Here is a 27,285-nt window from a genome sequence, read left to right as displayed (position 1 = left end):
TCAACAAGTGTAATTATAAATTGTCTAAATCTTGTGTCGCAGCTTTAATCAATACGTGGATTATTAACGTAAATAAAATCTGTTTATCACGCGAATTAACTGTGCATAGATTGTTCATATTATTATTATTAATGATATAACAACGAATTTTAGCATAATATATATTACTTTATATATATATATATATATACATGCATACATAGATAAATTGTTTTCTATAACCACGTGTTTAAACGGCATTGATCGCGTTGTTATTGTTTTTCCGAGAATATATATATATATATAAACACATCGAATTTGGATTAGATAAAGAATATTTACTGCTATTATACGTGTATCTACGTGTGTATGTGCATGTGGCAAAGTGTATTACATACAGATATATATATATATATATATATACATATACATATATATATATATATAGTATATATTATATATAAATATAAAGTGAAAAAAATTAATAAATACATATATTCATATGTATAATATATTTGTTCGCGTATAAAGAGCTGGTTCTTAGTCGATAATACAAAAATACAGCCTTGATCAAACGGTCTGTGAACGCGTTGCAAGGTTGAAAACATAATTTTTACATTGAAACAATAATATATTAAACGGTTGATAAAACAGGATATCAAACGTATATATAATCAAACATAATATAACAGTGAGTATAATTAACAATGTTGACATAAACTTGTGTGATAATTTGAATCTGATGAAAAAAAAATAAAAATAAATAAAAATGAGGGAAACGAGAGTTTAAGAGAAACTAAAAAAAAAAAAAAAAAAAAAAATCAAAAAACAAAAAGAAATACGAGAAACACTGAGATTCGATTGTGCGGATGACGTATTTGTAATTCTGTTGAATTTTTTCACCCTTGTTACTCTTTTTTCTTTTTCTTTTTTTTTTTTTCCCCCGCCCTCCCCCCTCACGTTACCGTTAAACCGCTTGAATAATTCCGGCAACGGTGATTATACGGTTACATAAGAAAAGCGCCCGAAGAGATCCCTCGTCTTATGCAATTCTCTCCGCGAGCTTTTGCTTAATCGGAAGAATTTTCGCGGTGCATCGACGTCTAGATTGATAGATCGAAGGATATAGAGAATCAATCAAAAGTAAATGCCTTTAGGTACGTCGATTGTTGTTTTTATTATTATTTTAATATTCGCGGTCGTACATGTATATGTATATATGTGTATATATATATATATGCATTATTTTTTAAATTATCCTTGTCACGTGTCATTGTTATTATATAATATGGTTAATACATCACGTACGACGAGTTTTCATTTTTACCTAATATATACCAACTAATATATACATATACGAATATCACGTGATATAGTCTTTTTTGAAAAATCTTTAATTCAATCTTATCCCTTTCTCACATTCATTGACATGATCTGACCTTTCGATTCTCGTTCGATTTTTCGACTGCTTGCGTTTCTCAAGTGAATGAAAGAGGAACCGAATTGATCACTTTCTGAAACTAAATGGAATAATTTTCACCTTTGCTTTCGTTATATTAACGATCCTGATTCGTCGAATAAAATCAGTCGCGTGTGTGAAAGTTAACATCGTCTACGATCGTTTGTGTATAATCTTGCGGTTACAATTATATTTGTTGCCTGTGTAAAATATCGAGAGTGAAAATTTGAATGGAATAGATTTTCCCATGAACTAGGTTATAATTTTTCTACAGTATAAAATAATGCAATTTCAAATTTTTTTTTTTTTTGTTTCTCGTATTAAATCGTACGAAATGTTATTTCAACTTACCGTGTGCTTGTTAAAAGTGTACGAGGGGGAAAAAAAAAAATTCGCAACAATTTTAATCGCGTTTTCGTACAAATAACTTGTCACAGTGAGACTTGCAATAAATAATTACTCTGTAACGAGATTATCGGAATACCGCGAACATTGATAGGAAAAACAAAGTTATAAATGCGGTTTAATCGGTAAATAATTATCATCGAACGATCGGTCGTATCAATATTTAGTAATACGTTGAAATTTTCGAATGATACACAACAAATCACAACTTTATGTGTAATTTATTTAATACAAAACTTGATGTACTTATTTTTACGCAAAATATCGTCGGATCGCATTATATATATATATATATATATATATACATGTGTGTGTATATATGTATTTATTGTTAATAAGAGTAATTCCCGCGTTTTTCAAGACACATTTTAATACGCCGTTCAAGATCACGATTGAAACTTGTAGAAAATAAAAAGCGTTACTTTGAAATATTGGAACGAATTATTGAGAATTTTGATTTGCAAATACAGTAACCGAACTTCACGGAATCCTGTAATATTTCGAAACAACTGTTTCGCACTGTGAATTTTATTTTTCTTAACAGCTTGTCACAGAATTTCTTTGCAAATTTGAACGGTGCAAAAAAATTACAGCACGTTATTCAGTTTAGTGCGATTAAATCGAAGCTTGCTTTTCGTAGGCAGTTTATCGATAGCCAAATGACCGAAATTATCGTATTTTCGTGGGATAAGGTTCCTCGAACAGGATGGCGTTGATAACAGGTGTTTTTCATACGCTGGATTTGTTTGGCAATTTTTCAGCTGGAGGAGCAGTTGGGCACGGACAGGATCAGGAAGAGAGGTCGTCCCTGCTTGAGGGTGGCTGCAGTGACAGGGGTGGTGGCGAGAGTCAGGGCGGGGGTGGGCCCAGGGGTGGCGTCATGGACTCTAATCAACAACAATTTTGTCTGAAGTGGAACAGCTTTGGCAGCAATTTGGCCACGGCATTTTCGAACCTCTTCAAAAGCGAGAGTCTCACCGATGTCACCCTCTTCTGCGAGGGTGAGTGAAACCCCGTAATATTACACACGTCCTAAACTGAGAGAAATTCTTAGTTCCGGTTACCGCTCGGTACTTGACTATTTTCATTTTTTACCACGATCGACGAAATATAGTTATAGGTAGAAAATTAAAATTAGTTTTCCGGCTGTTACCGGAAAGTCTAGTATCCGTTGCTATTCTCTCTGATTACGATCACTGTTGCTAGACTTTCTTGCAACTGTTGCGAAAATTTAATGCTCGTGCAAGAATAAATTGACGTTAAGGCCTTGTTTGACTAAAAAATTAGAGTAAACCTCGGAAACTGATTTTGCGTAGCAATTACCAAAAAAGGATCGACGATGGTGAAAAATGTTTAGGCGTACCTCTCTTTTCGTAATTCCAACAATATTCAAACAGTTTTTTTTAACGATACCTGTTTTACTCAATTTTTCTAGTTACTGTAACGAATGAAATTTTTCTCAGTGTATAAAAACTCGATACAATCTTAAAACGTGATTTATTAATTAACAAATAAATTTTCCGCGTAAAGTCGATGAACTTAAATTTGTATTCGATGATATCTTTTTAACACGGTGAAAGAATCAATATCGAACAATTTCTCCTTGATTGGTCAGTGAATTGCTGGTTTTATTGCGGGTGATAATTTTTTTTTTTTGTTATTTTCGAACAGCAAAACCATCACATCGTAATAACAAATCGTTTGAGATGAAATCATTGTTTTTTTTTCTTTTTAATAAGTTTTGAACGAAACGAAATGATTTATTATTGTTTAGAACTAAGGATGTTACGCAAAATTATGTTTACAAAGTTTATAATCATTTGTTAGTAACAAATTCGTGAGTATAACCAAAAGTTCTGAATCGCAAACATTATACAGACAAGACGAATTTAGATATTGATAAACAAAAAACGAAGAAAATTTGTTTAAATTCGCGAAAAATCGAAATCTCGATTAGCACGTGAATTCAAAATTCTACATTTCTGTTTTTACCGTCTAGACAAAATCGCTTATACAATATTCATTCCGATCGATTTGAGTATCGATATTCGAACCCTGGTTCTATGATCTCAATTTGTTTCTTCCGCAAAAATTATTGGAAGCCAAAAAATAAACGATGAAAATCGCAAAAACGGATATCAGAGGAGAGGATCCTTCCGATTCGCAAAAATTGGACAAACATCACGACTTTCAACATCAATACGGTGAAAAGAAGAAAACTTGTGGAAATTTTTTTTGTTCTCATCCTCGAGAAAAGAAATCCTCAATTCAGTCCAATCTATTTGATTGTCGTTCCTCGAACATTGTCCGTGATCTCAATTCGTTTGGTTCCGCGGATTCACTCGCCTGATATGTATCGAAAAAATATCCGAACCCCCCCCCCTCGCCAAAATGAAAAAACATCGGGGTAAAAAATGATTGTAAAAAAATTTGAGAATGACTTTCAACGATAAAATGATATTTTTATTGCGCAATGGCTTGAGAAAATTACAAATTACGGTGAAACTCGCAAACGTGCGAATTAGCAATTTTTTTCCAAAAACACGTTTCGATACGGCGACTTTATTCAACGCGATTCGCTGCCGATGTCCGACTTGAACGCGACTCGTTCTACTCGATCCTCCTCCGTTTCCACACACGCGAATCGTTTCCACTTTGCGAAACTACGAGGACGACGACGACGCATGCACCGATTCGCAGTTGCAGTCTGGCGAATCGTTGGCTTGACTTCCCCACTCCGAGAGCCGGGAGTGCAGTTGCAAATTGCATTTTGCACGGTTCGGTCTTCCGACGAACGAACGCCCTGCACAAACTCATCGCTGCCTTCGCAATACCATTTTTGCTCTCGACGCGTGCGGGTCGCGATTTATAAAAAATTTTACCCGAAACAGCGAGTCGTATTTCGAAAAATCACTTTTCGATATCGCCGTAATCCTTTTTTCAAAACAATTCTATTCGCGGTTATCGTGATAACGTGTATCGAATAATTGTACGTTAATCGTTATCGGTAAAATTTGACGACTTCATCTTTTACACTGTACAATATTGACGCAATTGTATTTCAGATTGTTTCGTTTTTTATTAAGAAAATTTTTTGAAACCATTTATCGTTAGCTTCGCGGTTTATTCGGGATTTAAAAATTTTCGATAAACTAACAAACGTGTCGTGAATTATACGGAGATCGGTTTTTTTTTCTCTTATCGACGTTGGGTGAACGATCGAACAAAGCTTTTTCATCTTACAAGGATATTCAAACGCTTCGATAACGAGGATTACTCAAGAAATATACCGTCAAGTGGTGCTGGTTAATATATTTTTTTTTATGGTGCTTTCCACTACGGGAATTCAGTGATTGGATTATAAATGCGATGTTTCGTGTATAAAACTGAAGAAGAATAGTTTTGCTGAAATCTGTGGTGCTAAATTATAACGTATATGTGATCCGGTACCGATAATTCCAAATCTTTGGGCCTTCAAATTTTTTCATTGAACTTTATCGCTCGGCCTTGTATTAAAACAAAAGGAAACAGAAAAGTAAACGACGTGAAATCAAAACCAAAAAATTATGTAAATCGAAAACAATCGAAAGAGTGAAAATTCAAAATCTTATCAACGACAAAGTTGGCATTTCTAACTTTAGCGAATACCGGTAAACAAATGGATATGAATGAAATAAAAATGAATATAAGACAGTCGGAATTTAAAGTCCAAAATTAAATCCGCGCGAACAGTTTTCTCTTCGTTGCACTTTCGTCTCACTTTCAATTTTGCGTGACCTAAATAATGCAACCGCGTATTCAAAGACACAATTATATGGAATACGAAAATTTTACTTATTCACAACGGAATAATAAATCACCATGTCATTCTTTATTTCACTTTCCTTTGCATTTACATTTTCGAATATAGACACGATATTATACTTGATAATTAACCGACAGTGATTTGTAAAATAGTTAAACACAATATCGTTTTGAATCATGTTAAAACTTTTTAAAAAAGTTCAAGATTCTTATCACAAAAATAAACAACCTCAAAGATAAATGACAAAACTGCGCCCGAGCGGATCGATGTTTTAAATAATTTTACCGTCAGTGAAAGTCTCGCAGTTTTTTGCGAGGACTTAGAATTGCCAAACGATACCAAAGTCGGAGCCAAATTTTTCCCACCGCATATGAGAATTTTATTCTCGTTCTTTCCGTTCTCTTCACGTTTAAAAATTCTAACAAACCGTGAGATTTTTAACAATAAATCCATCTTACAATACGTCGACGAATATGAATAGAAAGAAAAAAAGAAACTCAAAACGTTCTTTTTCCTGACATTTTCTTAAATCAAATTACGAGACTTTTGTAGTCGGTGAGATTTGAAATAAATTGTGATACTTGAGAACAATAAATATGATTTATAATACGTCGATACGAATATCGATGAAAACCAAAAAAAAAAAAATAAGTAACAAAACTTGAAAGCTTCCCTTTTTTTCCTGAAAATTCCCCGACAAACGACGACGATCGATAGAAAATAAAGCAAAACAATCGGTGCAACTATTTTTCCATCCATCGTAAAAATCCGTTCGAGGGTCTCGCATCTCTCTCTCTCTCTCTCTCTCGTTGATCCAGGAGCGTTATAGAAAGAAACTCGACTCGCCGCTGCGCAGCCTATGAATAATAATCGTTGGTGAAATAGCTGCGCTTAAGAGTCGGCGATTCCTAGCTGTGGGCTGGGTGGCCTGACTATCGGATTAAAGTAGGTCTGGGTTACAGTTAGATATCCAACGAGAAGCCGGAGAATGGTGAAGGCGACTATTTGCCACGGTATTGCGCTGCGTTGCGTTGCGTTGCGTTGCGTCGCGCTGCGCTGCGCGATAGTTTGCGTCCTCCGTGATATCGGCTAAACACGCGTGCGCGTGTCTGTGTGTACGCAGCGTGAATGCACGCCCTCGAAAACTCGCACGTATGTACGTGTATATATATATATTGTATATATATATATATGTATATACACATATCCGCATAGGTTTGCGGTGTTAGAAAATTCGAAGGCTTCTCCGAGCCGAATCTCCTCGTCTCGCCTTGCCGCTTTCAATGTTGCGCCGAACTCGTCGATTCTGTACACTGAGAAAAATTTCATTTGTTACGGTGCCTAGAAAAATTCGGTAAAACAGGTATCGTAAAAAAAAAAAAGTGTTTGAATATCGTTGGAATTACGAAAAACGAGGCGCGCGTAAAAAACAAACAAACAGAGGGTCAAAACCGTTCTATTCGAAACCTGTGAAAATTTATGAAAAAATATGTCTGTGAAAAACAAGGCAAAATTATCGTAAGAAAAAGTATCCTACGTTCATCCTCGTATCTTTGAAAATAAGGGTGAAAAGAACGAAAAACCGTTTAAATAGGGGTGGAGGGTTCTTTTTCAATTCGTTTGTATGTCGGGTTTATTTTTTCTTACATATTGATTTAGTGATAGTCGATTCAACTTTGTTTGAAAATAAATTTTCCATTCGCCTTTTTCTCTCTTATTTTCGAAGATACGAAGATGAACGTGGGATACTTTTTTTGACTTCATTTATTTATCAATTTTTTTCCATCTTGTACCCAACAACTTTTGACAAACATATCTTTCGACCAAGTTGTGGGGTTTCGAATGAAACGGTTTGACTTAATTTTTTTTTTTTCTACGCCGATTTCGGGGATTCGATTGGAAAATTATTCATCAGCATTCGATTCGGCGTAATTCAGCGAATTTATAACCCGAGAATCAAGGTTTCCGGATTAACACCTAAAAAGTACTTATGCGTATAGATTTTTTTTTCTCGTTCTACCAACTTCTAGCATCTAGCTTCTAGCTTCTAGCGCCGCTGTGGTAAACTTCAGCGAATATACACACAGCGGTACGTTAGTACGAACAAGATATCGCGAACAGGCTTTCACACCGCGATATGGCAATGCTGCATCGGTCTCTGTGCGACCAGTTGCGAATAGGTCACGTGATATCTCAGGGCCAAAGTTTTCGCGTCGAACATTCGTTAGAACCTTATAGGCCGTCGCTTTTTAGAAGCTCCTCTTCTAATCGTTAATCGCAGTTTTTCCCCCTCTCATTTCCGCTCTTTGTCTCTGCTTCAGCATCAATTTTCATACCCGAGTTTTATTTTATACGAACAAATTCACCGCGTGACAAAGAAAAACAAAAAGTACAAAAAAGTAATAACAATAACTCTGAGTTACCTACGTTTCATACGTTTAAACAATTTCATTTTCTTTGTCTTCTTATCTCCGCGTACGATCGTTTTCCCTTTTTTTTTTTTTTTTTTTTTTTTTTTTTACGTTGTCTCATTCTTTTTTTCGTGCGCACCGATTTGATATGTAAATAATAAATGATAGAAACTTTGTAGATTTTCTTCTATCTTATATCCGTAAGAATTTTTTACAGATCGGGGGAAGAGAAGAAAAAAAGATTGCTTCAACTTTCGTACATTTAAATATGCGAATTATAACTGAAGTGACAAAGATGAAATTATTAGATACATAAAGCAATGCTTTGTGTCAACTTGTTTTATTGTTGATTGAAAATATCACGAATATTTTTTTAAACGATCTCGATGACTGAATTTCGAGAAACCTTATTTTTACAATCGTCCAGCTCGCTTGTCCAATCGTTAATTAAACAAGTCTTATCGAACGAACGAACTCAACTTATAATTTTCCAAACAACAAAAAAATGGTACACAAGATGGAAAATCCGAGTTGAGAAGCGTACGTGCACTGAGATAAATTTTTATTTCCGGTTACCGCTCGGTACTTGACTATTTTTATTCTTTACCACAATCGAAAAATATAGTTCTAGGTAGAAAATGAAAATTAGTTTTCTATCTGTTAACGGAAAGTTTAGTATCCGTTACTATTCTTTATCGTTACGATCACTGTTAACTATATTTTCTCGCAACTGTTGCGAAAATTTAATACTCGTGCAACGATAAATTGACGTTAAAGCCTTGTTTAACTAAAAAAAGTAGAGTAAACCTCAGAAACTAATTTTGCGTTGCAATAACCAAAAAAGTATCGACGATAGCGCAAAATGTTTAGGCGTACCTCGTTTTTCGTAATTCCAACAATATTCAGACAGTTTTTTTAACGATACGTGTTTCACTCAATTTTTCCTACTTACTACAACAAACAAAATATTTCTCAGTGTGCCAATTGAATACTGAGTTATTCAATTCAATGAGAGTAGGTAGTAACTGCACTGCGCGATTACGCAAGTACCTACCTACATATATAACCAACGATTCTACGCATCTATGCACGTTTAATATCCGGTGCAACAAGCGTTGAAAAATATTATATACACACACATATCGTTCAACGCTGAGAGAATTTAATTTAAAGCCCTGCATGAATGTGCTTGGAAATTTTTTTTTTAATTCAAACGGTTCAATAGTTACAAAATTTTTAAAGAGAGAAAAAAAAAAATTCAAAACGCGCGTGTTATATTTAAATAAGAAATTTCAAATGGCCAGCGACATCATTTAAAATTGAGCTAAAAATTTTTCCACACGTCAGAATCTTTTTCTCAGTAAATAGGTCCCTTTAAGACCATAGATTCGATAGGTTAGTTCCTTTCGTTCAACCCAACATATATATATGTATACATATATATTAGGGTGTTTCAAAAAAAAAAGACGAATTTTTTTTTTCTCATGGTGTCCAAAAATTGATAGTACACCTAAAAACAAAAATTTTGGCGCCAATATGAGCTCTTAATGTCAATAGTAAGGTTTGCCTCTATCCATTTCTTTATTTTCCATTCAAATAACGAGGGAAAATTTTTTTTTTTATTTTTGAATTTTTATTACTTTGGAACGGTTCATCGTAACGACAATCTGAAAAAAACGGATTTGTAGGAAATTTCACGCTCTACAAAAAACGTCTGAAGATCAAAGTTCCTCAGATCAACCGTTTCAAAGACATCGGCGATCAAAAATAACACTGATCAAAAACTTGAAATATTTTCCAATAAAACTACAAAAAAATATCATACGCCATATTTATATTATTTTTTATGTAAAATTACTTTAATTCTGTTAACCTTAGACTGTAAACTTTTTTTGCTAATTAATTAAATTAAATACTCGACTCACAAAAAGCACAAACACGTAAATCTAAAGGTTAAAAATATCACATAAATGATTTTTGGGTCTCTTTTATAACAAATTTTTTTTTGTTTTTTTTTCAACCAAATGATAAGAAATTTTATTGAACAATTAATTCTTCATAATAAAAAACAATATTAACAACTTGTTATAAAAATTTCATAACTTTCAAAGATAAAAAAAAATCGTTCCCTTGTTGCTTAAATGGAAAATAAAGAAATGGATAGAGGCAAACCTTGCTATGAACATTAAGAGCTCATATCGGCGCCAAAATTTTCATTTTTAGGTATACTATCAATTTTTTGACACCGTAAGAAAAAGAAAAAAATCGTCTTTTTTATTGAAACACCCTGACATATACATATATTTCTGAGCGAACCGCAGTACGCTGCACACATTACACGTGCATCACGTGCATGATCGGTGCAACGAGCAGCGGCAGAGGCAACAGACTCGGAAAGAGAGAGACAACCGACATGCTAGTTTTAAGAATATGGGTCACGTGCATAGACGTGGCTTCTGCCAGTGCGCGGTTTGCGCATGCGATGCGTATGTAAACTGGTAGGGCATCTAGGTCGTTGGATTTGTGTGCGGCACGGCATGGTGCGCTGTGTGACTGAAGAAAAAAAAAAAGTAAAAAAGGGCCGATGCTCATCCCAGCTGCTGCTGCTTCTGCTTCTGCTGCTTCTGGTGCAACGAGCAGAGGAGCACCGATATAGCATTATCTAACTAGGTCAGAGCCACTCGCCTTGCCGTTTTTATTTCCAACGAACCAACGATGCGGCTTGTACAGCTTCATGGTGTGACGTTTAGACGCCATCGTGACTGAGAACCAACCTTTCGCACACACGCTTGACGCACCTGATTCTAAATTGAGTTCATCGTGTTGCCGACGAGGCTGCAACTGATTACATCGGCTACGGAAGCTCGTTGGTTTATCGTTGGAATCATGCTTGTCCGGATTTTCTTCCCCCCATCTTCGTTTTTGCGACCTTTCGAATCAGGGCTCGCGACTTGTAATTTTTTTCAATCATGGAGTTCGTTATAAAATTGATAACGGAAGGGGTTTTCTTTATTTACTCTTATCACAGTCACATGGTATTTTCGTCAACGTTACATATATTCACACTTTCGAAACACTTTAACCTACTTAATTACACAATGTTTTTCAATAAAATCAAAATTAGCTTCAAGCTTCGACATTCCGCTTATATTCATGATACAGACTCGATTGATTTCTGGTCGATTGTTTCTATGTAAATCAATCTAGATACCATTATCGATCCAAGATACGAGTTTTCCACCTCTGTATTACCTACATATATTCTTCGATAGTGCAGTTTGGCCGATAGTCGAAAATCGATCAGGTCCCATTTTATGTGGTTCGTTGACTGTCTCGGGAAAGAACTTTTCAGTCCACGTTGATGAAATGGTCTCACACTCGAATCTGGGTCATCGGTTGAAGTGATCCTACATTGTGGCCTTTCAACTTCCACATGTAAGATCCGATACGTGGCGGTAGAATTGCGTTGTTTTTTTTTTTTGGTTTTTTGATGCAAGTTCAATTCGGGATCGACGGATAAAACCGCAGAGCTTTTTGCTAGTCACGAGTCCGTCCCCCCCCCCCCCCCCGATGATGTTGAGGAACGCTAACGACGATGAAACCGAAAGTATATATGGTGCAGGACAAATAAAAATAATAAAAAAAAAAAAAAAATCCCCTTTTGTAGCAATTCCTGAATAGATCCGATCGAAATAATTCTCTTGCCATTCACGCTCTCGGTTGCAAAAGTTAAAGAGTCGTAGATTCCAGAGATTGGCCATATATAGCTACCAATGACGACGAACGAGCAGAGAGGCGTTTCTACATGGATCTGATTCATACATCTCCGTTTCTGTAAAACGACGTTGCAGTTTTAGACTCGAGTCACTTCTCTTTCCGGCTAACTCGATTCCAGTTATAATTTTGAATTGGCAATTTCTCAAGCACCGCCATACATTGGAATTATTCGAAAAATCGTTCGTTCGACAAAGTTTCGTTTATAGTTCGTTGGTTTATAAAACGAGAGAATCGTACGACGCTTGTTATTTCTACACACGTGTGACAAAGTATCTGCATCGCGGTGTTGTAACGTAACGAGAATCGCGGGAAGGAATGAGAGAGGGACCGGGAAAAAAAAACTGGCTATTTTGCAATCGACCATAATCGCTGTTTTGCATGTAATAAGCTGATTCATAACCGCGTGCATAAATATAGGCATGACGGACGCGGGAGAGAGAGAAAGAGAGATAGAGAGAGAGAGAGAGAGAGAGAGAGAGAGAGAGAGAGAGAGAGAGAGAGAGAGAGAGAGAGAGAGAGAGAGAGAGAGAGAGAGAGAGAGAGAGAGAGAGAGAGAGAGAGAGAGAGAGAGAGACGGCGAACTGTGAGCGACCGCAACGTTGCCAACACGCGTTGCGATATCGTGCAGCAGTTAAAACGCGTTTCAATGACCCCTGGCAATGGGTGGCCAACGGCCAATGTCTGCACGAGAAGTCTGGCGAAAAACAGCGAACCGAGAAACGATGTCGGGCAAATTTTTCCTCTCGGTTCTATCTACCTCTCTCTCTCTATCTCTCTCCTTCTCTTTCTTTTTCCCAGGTTTCGGCTTAGTTCGATCTCGCTTCCTCGTCCTTTCTTTTTCTCGGCGTCACAACGCCGCGTGCACATACTGCAGAACCATGATTTCGACGAACACTCGTCGAGAAGCATCGCCGCATATCGGCGTCATCGTGCATTGGATAATAATAGCTCACGGAAAAAATAAACGAAAGAGAAAAAATCTCGCGTAATTTATTTCAGGTTCGCATACCCTTATACACGTACAAAAGCGTTTGCCACAATGTATTTAGTCACGTTCGCCAATCTGACCGAACCGATCTCTTTGGGCTCGTTGGCTCGCCTTCGTCGTTACAACCATATCGCATCGTGCGGTTTTAGCTGCAGCTATTACTGAACGGACAGCTTCAATTCCCATATGTTTAATCCCAATGTCCTTGATCCTCTTATTGCCATTTCAGGAATGCTGTACACACACCTTTGATCGATAAGGTGATGGGTGTGCTTCTCGGTACTTTGCGAAAACTCGAAGTGGACAAGTGCCGTATGAACGGTCCGTTCTTGGTCTGGTGCAATTTTCACACGGGTCTTTTGACTCGACCTTGAAAACAACACGAGCCTTTGTCGACGGTATAAACCGTGAACGACACTAGTTCCATAGATATAAACCTCCTACACTCGAGTGGACGTCAAATCTTTGTTGATGTATGTATGAATTCGACCATGAACTCTTGGACACGTGATGTGTGAAACAAGAGCGTCGGAGAGTCATCTCTGTGCAGCACATCGAACAAGGACAATCAGAGGAATAATCCACTGAATGTGCATCGTCGCGTTTTTCCGTGTCGTGGGTTAACCGCGGATAATGGTACAAGGTGCAGAAGAGAGAGAGAGAGAGAGAGAAAGAGGTAGGAAGGAACTACGGACGCGAAGCGGAGATGATCGATGGAGAGTGCAGCGCACTCTGTGTGCCCCGTGCTTCTCTCTCTCTCTCTCTCTCTCTCTCTCTCTCTCTCTCTTTCTCTTTCTCCTTCTCGCACTCCCTCCTTCTCTCTCTCTCTCTCTCTCTCTCTCTCTCTCTCTCTCTCTCTCTCTCTCTCTCTCTCTCTCTCTCTCTCTCTCTCGGTCAGAGAGACCTTGGGCTTGGTTATGTGCCACGCAATAGTCGATCCGTTGAGCGAAGTGAACGCACTCGGCGGTTGGAGCAGGCAAAGTACACTTCCTGGAGTCAAGGCTTCCACTCCATCCACCGTGGGGCACGCGGTTCGTGCATTGCCAGTGCGGTTCGCCCCCCCCACCCCCCTTCGCCCCCTTCGCCATCACCCGACTTTGACCGTAAGTACGATTTCGATCGCCGCCATGGCCGACTCGCTTCGCTCTGCTCTCCGTGATGCAACAGGATGCCGGCCATTACCCCTTGCTCCAGAATCGCTGTGTGTGTCGAATCCATCCGCGCATCCATCCTCCAAACGTATACGACGAGTGGTGGTGGTGGGTCGTTCAACCTGCATCTTCCAGGCCCATTATGCGGACCCCCTATATATATATACGATAGGACACACCGCCAATTCTCATGGCTGCAACCTTGAATTTAACGCGGGCCGACTGTTCCTATGCCCGATTTTAAAATCCGTTCCCGTCATCGACCCTCTCGTTTAACCGGTTCTTGGATTCCGACGTAGGAAATCACCCTGAATTATATAACCGAGTTTTCGGTCTTGATTCCAGGAACGCGGAACGCGGTCAATCGTTCCAACATCGCTAAACTTTAATAAACTTTTGGGAACTATAAGATTCTTCGTTGAACACTGTTCGACTAATCGAGAACCGTACTCGTTGTCAACGTTGTCTGTTACGCATTCGTGAGATACAGAGAAGAAAAGATGATTGGTTCGAAATTTCAGGTGGCGGTACAAATATGGCCGTGATTCGTTCACCTGGAGTTTTATTTCAGCCATAAGTTCACTTCCGTCGATCGAAAATCACCGGAAGTTTTTTCGTGTCGAAGTTGGCGATGGCAAGATACGGTAAAGTCGCGATTTTGCAACAATCGAGATATCACTCGCGGATTGTCAACATCCGAACGATTTATCAAAGTACCGCAATTCCGTACAGCTGATCAGCAACATCGGTTTTCCTCAAAAAATCATGTAAAAATTAACATTCATGTAACACCTCGAAACTGATACTGCGAATTTCTCGCTAAAATATTAACAGAAAAAATAATATCAGCAACGGTTGAGGTTACAACTGCAAACACGTGGAATGAGTGACGATTTGGAATTCCTGCCCAGTGATGTATAATTCGATTGTAACAGGGTTATATACGCTTTATCTGCGACGATAAGACTCAGCGGAGTGGCGAAGCGAGTAGCTCGGATATTGACACGAGCTGTAGTCAGCTCGCGAATATCTCTCGCGCGTTATATGTTTTCTTGCACAGTGTGCGAGTGAGACGGAATCGTACGATGCGGACTTTTTAGGCTCGTACAATTAAGGAATCAAAGGTCGATCGTCGACAACCATCGCATACAATGTATCGAGGCACACGTGCGGTGCTTGTCTGATATTCTCTTACCCCTCCTTTTCCCCCCTCATACATACGTGCTTACCTACAGCTTCGAGACTTTTTCCACACATCGAGCAAAAAGCTTCGGGGCCACGGAATTATGATGTATCATTCGCCACCGCGAGGACTTGTTTTGCTTTCCTAATCTCACAGAGCCTAATCATTCACTAATATTCGTCTATGAAATGGTCTTGTGATTACATATAGCTATACTTGTTTGCCACATGCGGATATCTTCCTATTGTATACTAATGGCAGATGCACACGTCGATAAGATGCCGATTCGATGTAATACATTGTTGCCAGGAATTTGCACGTCTATCGCAATTCTATGTGGCATTGACAATGTATAATTGGAACGCTACGTAACGTCTTGATTCTTTGTTATTTATTTTTTTTTTCCTCATTTGTTCCAGTCTTTTTATCGCTTAGCATCTCGAAGTCGACCAATTTTTAGAACAGTTTTTTTTTTTTTTTTCTGATTTTTGATTTTTTAATTTGCATTGAAATTATTTTTTGTCCCGTATACGTATCACATTGATCCTGTCGTATAATTCTGTTCCTGATTAATTATTCTACTTTCGTTTTTTTTTTTTTTTTTTTTTTTTTCGTTCCTAGAACATTATCCGTTATTTATTTTCAAATATTTGAAAAAATTATTTGGCCAACTTTCTCAAAGAAATCGAAAAAATGACGAATCATTTATTCAATATTTCGTCCATACTTTTTCCTTCGTTCCTTCCTTCTTATTTCTTGCCTTCCTTTATGCCATTTACGTTTCTTTCTGACAGGTACATCTATATAGACGTATATTACAGTTCGCGTATAACATATTATTATATCGGTCGTTCGTATCTGAAAATTGTAAATTAGCGGGAACAACATGTGTGCGTGTGTGTGTGTGTGTGTGACACACTGGCCTTTTGTTAATCAAGTCTTCAACGAATAATTTAACGCGGTCGTTTATACGTAACGGATAAAGAGTAGAAATTTTTTTTTTTTTTTAATCGCGTCTGATCGAGAGAAAACAGAATACAAATTTCAGCCTTTTGCATCGGAATCGCGTCGAGTCTGTGATAAAATGTATGTCATATACAGGAAAACATTTAATGGGAGCAGAAATAAAGACACGTTGTAAAAGAAGAGAAAAAAAAAAAATAAATAAAGCAAATAAAAAAAAAAAAAAAATAGTGAATGATCAGGGAACGGTATTGAAAATGTAAACATGAATCATTAGTCTGTCTGATAAGACGGAGTCGAGATCGTTGATAACGAGAGCTTGGGTATTAAATACCGTCGGTGAAAAATGTGATCGAAATCGACATACATACAATGTAGGCAGGTATGTAGATTAGGCTTGCACATTTTTAAACTACACGTGCCACCGAGGTGATAAAAGTCGTCCAAGACGCTTTACGAGTATTCCGTGTGTCGTTGCATTCACACATTTAGATATACATTTGAAGACACGTGTCACATACGCCGCATAAATATAATAATTGTGCAAAAAGATAACGACTTTTTTATTACGCTGTAATGGCGTTGAGATTCTGGTTTTTTTTCTTTTCTTTTTTTTTTTTTTTAATTTATTTTACCCAATTATTCATTTGGATTTTTTTTTTTCTCCCCACTTTCCAACACATACCTCTGTATTACGTGTAACACGTTTATTCAAATACTTGGCAAGTTGAGATTATTTTTTATACAAGATATTTATGTATAAATAATAATGTTAAATTTTTTATTAACAACTAGCAATTTGACTATTAATTTCGGAATTTTGCACCGTTTTTGACATCCTTACACCCGTCACAGAAATATAGAACCGGTTAATGCTCCGATGGCAAGGCCGCAGCAGCAGCTGCTGCTGTTTCTGTTGCAGAGAACTGATTGTGAGCGTAATTATTTGGTACGTCGTCCGGCGTTTCCGGTCTGCGGCTATCGCGAAAGGGAACGCTTTTATTCACTTGGAGGAAAATAGTAGAAAGTCGATGAAATAACGCGTGAAAATCTGCAACGAAATTGGGAATCGTAATTACATGATTAATAAATCAACGAAGGAATCAAGATGAAGGAAAAAAGAAAAGTTGCTATTCCACGCAGAAAAAATTACCTTTCATCGATCGAATCAATATTTTGACTTAAAATAAATAAATTAAATTTATCACAGCTGATCGAATACGGGAGCGTAATTAAATAACGAGTCGATGAAAAACATTCGATAGTGTAATTTTCTTTTTGTCAAAGAATTAATAACCTTAGAATATTTGTATGTAGAACGTGACGGAGAAAAGTTAATCAAAGATTGTTCGAATTGAAGTTCAATAAAAAATTGCGCGAAAAAATGTTAAATCTTTTCTCAATCTTAACCTGTCTAATTACTTTTTCCGTTATGTATTACAGTTGTATAATAAGTTTACAAAGTTTTTTCGATTCTCGTTCAAGAATTCAATCGAACAACCGCAGCGTGCGTCTGCAATCACGAATTTAACGTACGCCGCGAATAATTGAAAAATAAACAAACAAATAAAAAGTTCAAGTATAGCAAGATAGCGATGAGCAAAGCGTGTAACGAATTATACTTACAAAATGCGAAAAAAAAAAACAAATTTAAAACAATAAGAAACGGCTGCAGCAAGAAACGAATACGGGAAGATACGCAGCGGGATTCGCAAACATACCGTATATAGGCATAATATATAATAAATGTAAGCCATTCATAAACATTATTGTGTAACAGTTATATTTTTATGCATACCTACTCATATCACCTACACAGGTATAAACATGTACAATATATGCATACCATACACACATTCGACAAATTATGTATATGGATGTGCTCTACTCGTTGCGATTTTATTTTATCTCGCTATTTTTCTGCTCCACACACATATATATATATATATATATATATATATATATATATATATATATATATATATATATATATATATATTTCCTCTCTCTCTCTCCCTGTTTTCTCTTTGATGTTCTACTTCGGTTATTTCAATCGTTCACCTGATATAGTCGTGATTTTCCAACATTTGTACATTTCTTTTTTCTTTTTTTTTGATTGAAAAATAATAATAATGATTCGGTTTAATTGATAGAGTTGCAACTATGTGAGAAATTTGCGAAAAGGGTTTGTTGGCACGTGTTTTTTTTTTTTTTTGAATACAGGGGAAAAGTATTCGTGTAAAAATAAAAATTGCAGTAGGGAAATGAGAATGAATTAGAAACTGTACAAGGCGAAGAGTATAAAAAAAAAAAAAAAAAAAAATTGCGAATTACACATTTATGCGCAATAATGACAAGAATAGAAATACGATGCCTGATAAAAATATCGAGATTAAAATTAAAGACAAACTGGCTTAAAAGTGTAGTATTTAATATTAAGTATGAGAAATGTTTACAAATTTTCTATCACAATGTCGATGCACGACGCGTTTGAAAGAAAATAATCAGAGCTGTCGTTTAGTCTTCGGATTCTACCTTATGAATTATTTCTTCATTAATGATTCGGTGCATAAAGTTAGTAGGTACAATACATATGTAAGGTATACATGTAACCAGCTGCTGATCATTTTTGCAATGTACGTATTATACGTATAAAGTACGCAAAGTCTTCATTGTTTGCAAATAACGAACAATCGAGAAAGATGGATAGACGTACAGATAGACAGATATATAGATAGACAATAGATATAGCGAGACGTGGGAGGAGAAAAACCACGAGTTACGGATACACTCGGATGGCAGAGGGGGCGGGTGCTGCTGTTGCTGCTGTTTCTGCTGCTGCTGCTGCTGCTGCCGCTGCCGCTCCACGTGCAGGAGCCGGCAAAGCGTCGTCGGTCGTTTACTGCTCTTTGCCTTGAAATTATGTAACGAGGCAACTGTAAGGATTCCAGCCTTCCCGCACACTCGCTTCGCGAAGTGTATAGGTGCGCATTACACGCATGCACGCACACCGTGCCTTTTCTACACGTCGCGCCGATCGCTAGTAGACGGTAGAACCGCCTGTACACACGCGCAGCGCACACAACGCACGTCGCGTTTAGCGGAGCGCGTTAGTAGCGCGCGAAACGCGCGGACCCCTCGCTCGCTCTATCACTCTATCTCTCTCCTTCTCTCGCGCGCACGCGCCTCCGCGCAGCCGCTCTACCTATCTCACTCTCGAACCCGAGGCGAATCCCCCGCGACACCGACCTACGTTAGCCTTGAAGATATGAATAGACGGTGGGGAGAGTGCACTGCACTCTTGCGTAAGCTGTTTTCTTTGAAATTTTTCGCACACATAAATTTATAAACCCTGCACGTGTGCCATTTTCATTGTGTGTGTGTGTGTGTATGTGTGTGTGTGTTACACTCGCAGAACGTCCCGCGGATATATTTTAACGCGAGTGCGACGAGTGAGAAACGCACGTTCACACAACTACGTGCAGATTGTACACGTGTATCTTTATACCTATGTCATGTACGTATCTATCTACACCATTTACCCAAAGGCGCTAGCTCCTGATCCATCGGTTCGATTATACATATATATATGTATATAATGTATGTATGAATGTGGATGCGATATTATGGAGTTCCCGCGCTCTCGAAATGGCTCGATTTATAATGTATTAATGCTGACTGGAAAAAGAAACCAAAAAAAAAAAAAAAAGAACGAGGGAAATAAATTTGACATAAAAATAAAATAAAACGTTACGATGGAAAAGCCTTGGCGGCATCTGTCAATCGGTTGCGGTGCCTCCGGTTAACCTCGAAATCCTATCGTTATGTAGTGGCGTTGCGAAGATTGGCGGGAAGATTGAAACTCTCGTGGAATTTCTTGAAGAAATTTGGAAGTCGGTTTTGTAAATTCAAGGTAATCTTGAAATTACGCGATACATTCGTACTGAAACGAGGTTATCTTTTCAATGTTGCTGTATGATTAAAGATATTCTATTCTCGGTGCGCAAGCGTGAATAATTTAAATTATACCGATATAAGAAGTATCGAAAATTTATCTGTACGAACAAAAGCTTTAAGCTTGTGAAAAATGTGCAAAAACTCCTTGACAATGTTGCAAATTCGAAGAGTGCTAAGCTGCGTGATATTCGAAAAGCGTGTTGAGCTCCGAAAAAACTAAGAATAGTTGAAAATGGCTGAAACGGGATATCAAAAATTTAGGCAATTGACCGGAAATCTAAGAAATCTCTAAAATATAACCATAAAAATCCTGACTGCATCGAATATATGAACATCGTCCGGAAGTGTGACGCATTTGGCGCGCAATTGTAGTTGAAAAAAATGAGTATCGCGAAATGGGCGGGTGAAGACTGTTGCAATATCAGATATTTTTCCGTACTGCTGCGATGCCGTTCGGTTTGAAGAGACAGTAGTCGAAATATACGTGCAAAAAAAAAAAAAAAGAAAAAAACAAAAAAAAAAAAAGAAAGAAAAAATCCCGAATTCGAAACAGATCCGGGCCGAGGAATTTGGCCGAGTTGCGAGCGGTTTCCTTGTTCTTAAATCTGTGCTATTGGCGCGCGGCGGGTTTAGATATCGAGGCGTGTGTGACGCAGGCAGGCAGGCTGCGTCGAGGCGGTAGAATAAGCAAAGTTTTGTCTTCAAGGGGCCGCGGAGTTTGGCGGGGCAAAGAGAGTTGCTTCCGAACACAAAGAAGGAGGAACGCAGAACTGGTATCGTATCTGCAGTGTGCGTAGCAGAAGCGGCACGCATGTAGAGGTGCACGACTGTGCGCCGCACGCGTGGAGCGGAAAACGCACACGGCGAACTAGGGCGTGCGCAAAAAGCGGCGGGGCGAGGGGCGGGGAGGGGTGCAGAAGAGCCAAGACGCCAGGAGCGCGCTGCGCTGCGCCTCCCGGTTCGGGCCAATGACCCAATGTGGGCGATTGGCGGTTTCGAGCTTCTAAGTTCGCATTGCAGGATTCGCTCGCTCGCTCGCTAATCTGCGCGCGCAACTTCGGCGCAGCGATCGCCAAATACCGCGCGCTCATGTCCGTGTGTTCGCCGGCATCGCGGTTTCGTATTTACAAACACACACACACACACACAGGCGCGCACGCACGAATCACAACGTGTCAGGAATATTTAAAAATATATACCAATGCTAAATTACATTTAGGTACAGACTCGATGCACGCGCCGTATTGTCGCGATCGTTTTTTTTTTTTTCTTGTTTGTTTTTTCTTTGCACATTTTCAAAAAAAAAAAAACACGCCGTTCGGCCTTCTGTGGAATAATTTTTTGATATACATCTAACACGTATCCGACGTTCATGTTCTGAATTGACTACAAAAATTGTACCATAGTAATCGAGACTGGCCACTTTTGGTCAATTTTTCGTTGCAGCGTATAACGAAGTGTGTTCAACTCGGTAACGATTATTTTTTTTTTTTCTTTATTTCAAGTAGATAATACAATCTCCGACGAACTAAGAACGAGCGAACGTTTTAGAATAACAATTCTGTGTGTATCGATATTCGTTGAGAAAACTGAGAAAAAATAAAAAATAAAAATTGCGGGTTCAAAACTGTTCGTTCCAGCACTACCGTTATTCGTTAAGAAAATTAATGAAAAATAAAAATGTCGTTGAAAAAATGCGTACGTGCGTTAGGTGTAGCAAATTGATATTTCAGAAGACCGTGTGCGTGTGTTTCGTGAGTTTAATCGCGTCGTGCATTTACGAAAATAGCGAGCATTCGAGGTTTTGCGCGGGCGATGCGCGCGCGGTTATTCCCGCGTTGCGTCACGTCTTTTCGTCTCTTTTCATACCCCTCCCGGTGTTCGTATTCTCGTCTTCTTCTCCTTCTTCCACTTGTTACATGTTCTTTTTATCTTTCTCTTTCGTATTTTGTTTTTTTTTTTTTTTTTCTCTCTTCTTCTTTCCCTGTTCTCTTCTTTTACAGAAATAACTCGCTTTGCAAAAATACACATGCGATCGGGGCCAAGATACTTCGCGTGCGCCGGGAGTGACGATATATGCATATACATATATATATACATGTATATATACATAAATTTATGTGTACATATGTACACAAGATAACTTCTATGTATAGCGTTACATATATTCATATTTATAAGTGAACGATCGCTGAACTCGGAGCGGTTATTACAAGCGTTTCAGAGGATTTCTTCCGCGATGCAATTTCAAATATTGTTTGAGGCCATTTTTGTATTTTTTTTTTTTTTTTTATCCTTTGTTTTTCTTGAAATATTCAAATTCATCGTCATTGCATTCTCGTCACTTGAACCACTGAATACTATCCTCACTGGTTGACGTGTGAAATTTTTATTATGTCAAGTGTCGCTGAAACGTTGCGGCGAGAATGCGACGCTAGTCATTTCCGGTTTCTGTTGCCACGCGGATTGCACCGCGAATTATACAACGATATCTATACGATGCGTTCTCCTATCTGCAACCAAGCTCATGCTTAAACATATGTAAAACACACACACACATATATATATATATATATATATACGTGCAGGATTTCGCACGAACAAGGTTCGTGACTCGACCAGCGCAGCGGTAAATTACCGGAATGATCGAGCTATATAGCGGAGTGGGTATATAACGACCAGCTAGGTTTTATTTTTAAACTACGGTTGAAAATTTTCTAGAATTTTAATATCGCGCTATATGTGTATGAACTACTGCAGTTCTTTTCGATGTTACGGTTGTCTTTGTATGTTTGATAAGAATTTTGGAATTTCCACGATGTTTCATCGGGTATACAATTACGACGATTTTGTACCCCTTGCATCCTTATATTTTCTGAATAATATTTTTTTTTCTTCCCAGAAGAAATAATACGCTTTCAAAAGCAATTAATTCATTGTTCGAAATTTGTAGGAAGAGAAAAATTATCGTCATTCGAGACTTTACTTATCACTGTTTTAAAGTTTGATGCAATTCTTTTCTTCAATCGATGTTTCGTGAGTTATTCTCGAGTATAGCCGATTAATCGAAATTGTTGTATATAAACAATTGGATCGATCAATCGATCGATTGACGAATACATATTTGATCGGCAATGGATCAATCGTTACAGATTTAAAAGCTCGTTTAAAGCTCCGTGAGCTTCTAATAAATCCGTTGAACAACAGTACTTGGAGTAAATAAGTACACGTATTTCGATTAATTATCCCGTTACGAAACGAAGAAATAAAATACGCGCCTTTGGTTATTGCTTGTGAAGAAGAATTAATCTCGTTCCCTCGTTTCGACGTCGCAGCTCCGCGGAGTGAATTCAACCGGAAGCCGCAAGAATCCGACCGCGGTTCTTAGCCGCAAGCTCGTCGGGCGTTAGAAAAATGTAGGAAGTAAAGTCGAGCGGCGTGCGATGCGACGGCTTCAATTCTCGCTCTCGTTGCACACAACAGCCTGTCACAACAACTTCCGCGCACATCTTTTCAACGGGCAGCTGCGTCCTGCATCGAGTTTTATAAGCCGACCAACCGAGATTAATTCTCACTCTTCGATGGATATCTGGGACACGATTCGGTGACTTACGCTCTCGACGCAACGCGAAGTAACGCGGCGCGACTTTCGATCTAGGTGGAGGGAGGATGAAAGGAAAAATTAACGTGAAAAATCACGCGGGATGATATCGTGAGAAAGAGCTTTATACGCACTGAGAGAAATTTTTTAGTTCTAGGTAAAAAATGATAATTAGTTTTCTAGCTGTTAACGGAATGTCTGGCATCCGTTACTATTCTTTATCATTGCGATCGCCGTTGCTATATCTTCTTGCAACTGTTGCGAAAATTTAATGCTCGTGCACGAATAAATTGACGTTAAGGCCTTGTTTGACTAAAAAAAGTAGAGTAAACCTCGGAAGCTGATTTTGCGTCGCGATTACCAAAAAAGGATCGACGATAGCGCAAAATGGTTAGGCGTATCTCGTTTTTCGTAATTTCGACAATATTTAAACAGTTTTTTTTTACCAACGATGCATGTTTTCACTGAATTTTTTCTAGTTAACATAACAAATGAAATAATGTTTGGTCGACTAGGTTGTATAAAAAAGCTGTGAAACCATAATGAAAACCGTGAGAAAAAGTTATACATGACTCATGGTCAAAGCCCTCTTTATGCAATGTGTATACGTACACCTATCATTGTACAGACTTACAAGTTTGTCGGTTCGATGCGGCTCGTTGATATTATAAACTTTCGACCCGAGTTCTCTGAGGAAGACCCTAAAGAAAGTAGGTACGCGGTATTACGGATAAGTATGATGTATATTTACGCATTAGTCTATAGATGTGTGTGCGTGTGTGTGCAACATCTGTACTCGTATATACGCGTGTAATGCCAGGTGCATGAATCGACAGGAAGTGAGCCTCGTTGCAGCAGGTGGAATTTCGGAGGGGGGCAAATTGTGTATTCCTTACCCGCATGGTAATTACGCGTTGTGTGTGTAATTTACGGTATATACATAAATTCACACACACGCGCACACATGTATATTTATATAGCCAACGCGGAAGTTTTGCGGATTGATTTCGGGCTCTGAAACTCCCATTTGCACCTCGTTTTCAACACTGAGAGAAGTTTTTATTATCGGTTACCGATCCGTCCTTGACTATTTTCATTTTTTACGACGATCGAAAAATATAGTTCTAGGTAGAAAATGAAAATTAGTTTTCTAGCTGTTACCGGAAAGTCTGGTATCCGTTGCTATTCTTTCTCATCACGATCATTGTTGCTAAATTTTCTTGTAACTATTGCCTTATTTAATTAAAAAAGTAGAGTAAACCTCAGAAACTGATTTTTCGTTGCAATTAGCAAAAAAGGATCGACGATAGCGCAAAATTGTTACGCGTGCCTCGTTTTTCGTAATGAACAACAATATTCAAACAGTATTTTCAACGACTCCTGTTTTACTGAATTTTTCTAGTTACTGTAACGAATGAAATTTTTTTTTTCTCAGTGTTTACGAATAGAAATGAAAATAAAGAGGTTAATAATAGTGGAGATAAAGCAACGAAAGATTATGTATTATCTCTGCGTCATGTTGATTCAAATTTATCATCGGTATGTTATTAATGACGATTAATTAACGATGTATTACTGAAACAGTTTTGTTGAAAGAAAAGAAAAGAAAACGGAATTGTCAATTATTATTTGCTAAACCTGTGCAGAAATATTGATGTGTAAAAAAAGATGAAGCTTTGAAAATAAAAAAAAAACAATAAAAAAATAAAAAAAAAAAGAAACAAACGACAGCGAAAGTGAATCGATAATTCGTTCGATACTCAGTTTCGACGCTGGCGTAAAAAGTCAAGTCTTACTCGTGTAATTACTCTAATTCGTACTTGCGTGAATGCGTTGTATGAACAGCTTATTAGTGAAGCAACGGGTTTCCTACCGGCTTATGTAAGACATCGGCGGCATCGTGCACGTGGCCTCCTGTAATCGAGTATCTATTACACCAACCGCAACGGATGTAATTTATAAAACTAGAAGATACGGGTGGAGGACTGGAGTTGAAAAAAAAAAAAAATAAAATAAAATAAAGAAATAAAAAATAAAACAAGAGAATGAGAAGGAAAAAGAAGAGAAGCAAAAATTCGAACCAACGATACCTGTGTATTAATAACAATAATAATAACAACAACAACAACAACAACAACAACAACAGTAATACATAAATTTACTTGCGTCGTGTTGCGCGTTGCGAGAAAACTAAAAACTGGCGGCGGAGTGATGAGAGAAAAAAAAAGTAAAAGAACGAAAGGGGAAAAGACAAGAGTGGACGTGGAAAAAAAAAAAAAGGATAGAAAAGGAAAAGAAAGAAACGATGGGATGGGGATTACCTAAAAATGTGGTAAATATGTTAATCGGATGACTGTACACTTCTAATTAGTCGTTGGGCAGCCAACCCTTTTGGTACTTTGAACTCGAGTGGCGCATTCTGTTATTTGTTGATGGTTAAAGGCTGGATACGTAAGGTTGGATACAATGTACGTTACACGGGATCGAGTCGAGTTTAGAGATTTTTATCGAAAGCAAAGTAATATTATACGTACATACATGGAACTCTTACGCGTTACGTATACGTGAGTTACACGCGTGTGTGTGACTTACGCGTATTCAAAATTTCATGCACATCTGCTTCGCATATTGTTGTTATTATTGTACGATGTTATACGCGTAGGAACGAAGCCGTCCGTCCCGTTCACGTCAGAGAGGATATTTGTCTTACCGTATCCATTCACCGGATCGCATGATCCTCGCATGCAACGTCGTCATATTGCGGGGTATTTTGAGAAAACCGGTACGAAACGGAGGCGATGCGGTCTTGTTGAATTAATTGTCACTCTGCGTTGAGTTTTGTCACACGTTTTCTTGTTCTTGGCTTCGAATATCGTTGCGCTCGTAGAAAGGTGATGTATACAAGCCGGAAAAACAGTTTGAACAGGCGATAATTTTTCACTGAAATGTCGGAACTTGATAGCCGAGTGAAAAGGTATTGAATAAAAATTTGGGAAAAAAAACAAAAAAAAAAATCTGAAGATCGTGAAATTTGTAAAAGAAAATTTTCCTCACATCGATATGGGAAAACTGGAAAAAACCTAAGCGTTTGTTTAGAAAAATTAATAAGAAGATCGTTCCAGATCGATTTATTACTGAGAGAACCGGAAGTTCAAAGGAATGTTATCGTTGTAAAATATTGTAAGTTTCAATTTTTTTTTTTATCGCAAGAGTTTGTCGGACGGACCGATCGACCGACATTTTTCTAGAAATCCATTTATCGGATTCTAGAGTTACGGAAACGCGAAGATTCGTTGAAACTAGAGAAAAGTGATTTTCCACCGAAACTAATACCTTTCTTATACAAACCAAACACGATGCCAAGTAAAAACGGAAACATCTCTTGTACAAGTATCTTGAAAAATCGATCTGTAACGATCCTACGATCATTTCGTTCGTTGGTAATTCTTTGAACAGTGACGGAGAAAATTCCCGCAAAACTATTAAATACAAAATTTACCATCATTTCGTTACCGTATATTATAAAAATTCGTATTCGGAGATGAAAAAAAAAAAAAAAATGAAATCATTCGGCGGTTCGATTAATTCTATAAAAATTAAAAATCA

General features: G+C 37.8%; 1 protein-coding gene across 1 annotated transcript in view; it reads left to right on the top strand.

Moving 5' to 3' along the window:
• Positions 1–27,285, top strand: part of chinmo (Chronologically inappropriate morphogenesis) — a 90,087-nt gene that overhangs the window by 23,198 nt on the left and 39,604 nt on the right. Inside the window, exon 2 of the mRNA XM_046615131.2 lies at positions 2,605–2,844. Coding sequence (XP_046471087.1) covers positions 2,605–2,844 — 240 coding nt within the window. The remainder of the gene's footprint in view (positions 1–2,604; positions 2,845–27,285) is intronic.

The sequence above is a fragment of the Neodiprion pinetum genome, chromosome 3 (genome assembly GCF_021155775.2).
Source record: "Neodiprion pinetum isolate iyNeoPine1 chromosome 3, iyNeoPine1.2, whole genome shotgun sequence".
Lineage (NCBI taxonomy): Eukaryota > Metazoa > Arthropoda > Insecta > Hymenoptera > Diprionidae > Neodiprion > Neodiprion pinetum.
Note: the sequence above shows the minus strand (reverse complement) of the source record. Positions and strands in the feature narration are given on the sequence as shown.